The sequence below is a fragment of the Cariama cristata genome, unplaced genomic scaffold, assembly GCF_000690535.1.
Source record: "Cariama cristata isolate BGI_N322 unplaced genomic scaffold, ASM69053v1 scaffold27230, whole genome shotgun sequence".
In the NCBI taxonomy this organism is placed as follows: Eukaryota; Metazoa; Chordata; class Aves; order Cariamiformes; family Cariamidae; genus Cariama; species Cariama cristata.
Window position 1 is genome coordinate 52,644 of NW_009593474.1, and position 2,794 is coordinate 55,437.

The 2,794-nt window shown below is 47.1% G+C and overlaps 1 protein-coding gene across 1 annotated transcript in view; it reads left to right on the forward strand.

Moving 5' to 3' along the window:
• Positions 1-2,533, forward strand: part of GAP43 (growth associated protein 43) — a gene marked incomplete at its 5' end in the record, with an annotated part of 23,557 nt that extends 21,024 nt beyond the window's left edge. Inside the window, 1 exon segment of the mRNA XM_009710642.1 lies at positions 1,756-2,533. Coding sequence (XP_009708944.1) covers positions 1,756-1,844 — 89 coding nt within the window.
• Positions 2,534-2,794: the final 261 nt, after the last annotated feature.

Genomic DNA, 2,794 nt, shown 5'->3' on the forward strand with positions numbered 1-2,794 from the left:
CCAGCGTTGGAAGCAAATACAAGTCTGCCATCTGATGGCATCGAACAGACCAGGCCAAAATGTATAAATGGTGTCAGTAAGGAAAGTTTCACATCCCAATTAGCATTCTCACTGATGCTAAACATGGGTGGGAGGATGCTAATCCTCACAAACTAAACATTGGCATGTGAACATCCGTATTGTTAAGCTGACAGCATGGGCCATGGTGTGATTTTTGAATACGCCAACTAGCTTTGTCCCAGACAGCTCCCAGACACAGCCACCCTGTTCTGGAGAGTGAGAGAGTTTAGCCGTATGGACGTGAGTTTTGTGGTGCCAGCTGGCCTCGGGACTAGAGAGCTGTCTCTGGCCCATTTTATTTGCTGGTATAAGGTAATCTGATAGCCCATCAGAGAAGCCAGGAACTGTGCAGGGACCCCACAATCCTCTCTGAATGACCACCAGAGATACAGTGATGCTACGGAGGTATGTTGAGTGCTGGCACTGAGGTATGTGACATACCAATCTTGTGGTCTGTCCCACACCACCCAGCCCTTCAGCACTTATTTCTTTTCCCTGCTCTTTATCCCAAGTTTGAAGTGATGCTGCTTGCTTGGCCTCTCTGTGGTCTGTGTGTGTGTGAGGGGGAGTCAGTGAGGAACGGGGAGAGATGGTGATGGAGCAGCCACTACTGCACGTTACGAAACCCTTGTGCATTATTCTGCCTTATGGCCCTGCAACCCTGGGTGAACCATCACCTTCTCCTGTAAAAAACAATCCACACAGTGCATAGACCTTAGTGAGGTTTCTGCAAGAAGCCCTGGGACATGTTAGTGTACCCTGATGTAAAGATTATGAGGGCTGGTCAGCAAAAAAAAATCGTCTTGCGACAATGAAAGGGGCATGGTGTCTCAGGCTGGATGGACCCAACAGTAAGACCACTCCAGCTTGAGCGGTGCTCCTTTCATTTGCCTTGTCCCTCCTGGCTGCCTTTGCCTTCCTCCTGGTTCTGATTCCCTGTCTAGTTCATTGTTGTGGGATTGCTCCTAGTGTTGATTTAAACTTCTCATGTGAATTGTATACCAGAACAAGGTGTCTGATTGACAGGCAGACCCAGCCTTCAGTTACACTCATTGCTTCCCCCAGGGGCAGCTCTGCCTTCCAAAGGAGAGCCCAGACAACTGCAGAGACGTGACAACCTCCTGGATGAACGTTCCCGTTCTTGAAGGCTAGAGGCATTTCTCTAGATCTCTGTTCAGTGTAAGAGAAGTCCAAGTTACAGGTTATAAACTTTTTCCCTCTGAGTCTTGCAGCTTCAAGTGCGTGTAGAGTTTTCTCTTTGTGACCTCTGTAAGTCTTGGCTGGGAAGATCTGTAGCGGTGATTAGGGGGCAATAATTGAACAGTGGTTGGCACAGTCAGTGGGTTCAGTAAAAGGGTACATGATATAGCTGGTAAGCCAAGAACCTAATCAGTGCACCTGATGAAATGAATGGTGATTGCCTGCCACATCAGCAGCGAGGTAGGCAGCTCCTTCCAGTTGCACAGGCTTTGTGGCAGGGCTGGAGGTGTTTTTTGAGAGCTACGTGCTTGCCTGCTGGGGTGAACCGTGGCATATTCTTTCCGTGCTGCAGAAATGTCAGGGACTTTGAGACCTGGGTCACTTTGGGGAGGGAGAAGCCTGAAGCCATGCAGTCCATCATGCGATGGCTGTGTGGACACACAGGATGCTCTAGATCATGGCTGACTAACCCTGGACCATTTCTTTCCCCCCTAGATGCTGTAGAAGAAACCAAACCTACTGAAAGTGCCCAGCAGGAAGAGGTGAAAGAAGAAGAGAGCAAGGCGGACCAAGAAAATGCCTGAACATTAAGAAATTACTCCCCATTGCCCCTCCCTCCCTCCCCCTATCCTCTATCCTTCCTTCCCACCCCAATCTCGATCTCCCCCCTTCCTGCTCACATCTGTGAGCCTGTCCGTCCCTCTCCCATTCCCACTTAAACCCTTTTTCTCTCTGTGTGGCAAACATTTAAAGAAAAAAAAAAAAAGCAGGAAAAATCCCAGTCAAACAGTGTGGCTTAAACATTTCTTTGTTTCTTGGTGTTGTTATGGCGAGTTTTTTGGTAATGATGATCCAATCATTTTGGGAAAATTCTTGCACTGTATCAGAGTTCTTTGACCTGGCGCGTGCGTGTGTCTGTCTGCCCACTGCGAACGCGCTCTCTCTCTCTCTCTCCTCTCTCTCTTCTCCAAGTGTGTGTGTGTGCAATGTTACGTTCATCCGAGGAGTCCAGACTTACTGAGTGAGTTAAAACAAAAGAGGAAAAAAAACACATTCCTTTTCTTCCTTTTTCAATGTGATGGAATGAACGAAACAAAAAAAAAAATAGACCAAACCCAACAAACAAATGAATGAAAAATAATAGTAAACCCCAGTTTGTTTTCAGAACTAAAACAACAACAGAAAAATGTGCCAATTAGCATAATGCTTGGCTCCAGGCTCCTTTTTCAAACTGAACAATAATTATAATAAATGAGAATAATGATCATTAATACCACCGTGTCGCATTTCTATGCTGCTGTATATCCTGCTGGCCTGCGGTCTTTGGTGGGCCACTTCTTGCGTGGCCTCGCTGTGCTCCTCGGCCACTGGTCAGTGACCGACTGCTCTCCCTCACACTGCTGAGGGGATTTTTAAGGGAAGCAGGCTTGGATTTTGAGTGAGGTGTTAGCACCGACTAACATAAATAATGAAAGTAGCAAAATCAGTTTTAGGAAAGAACAAAATAAGTGGCCCTCTAGGAGACCTCTAGGTG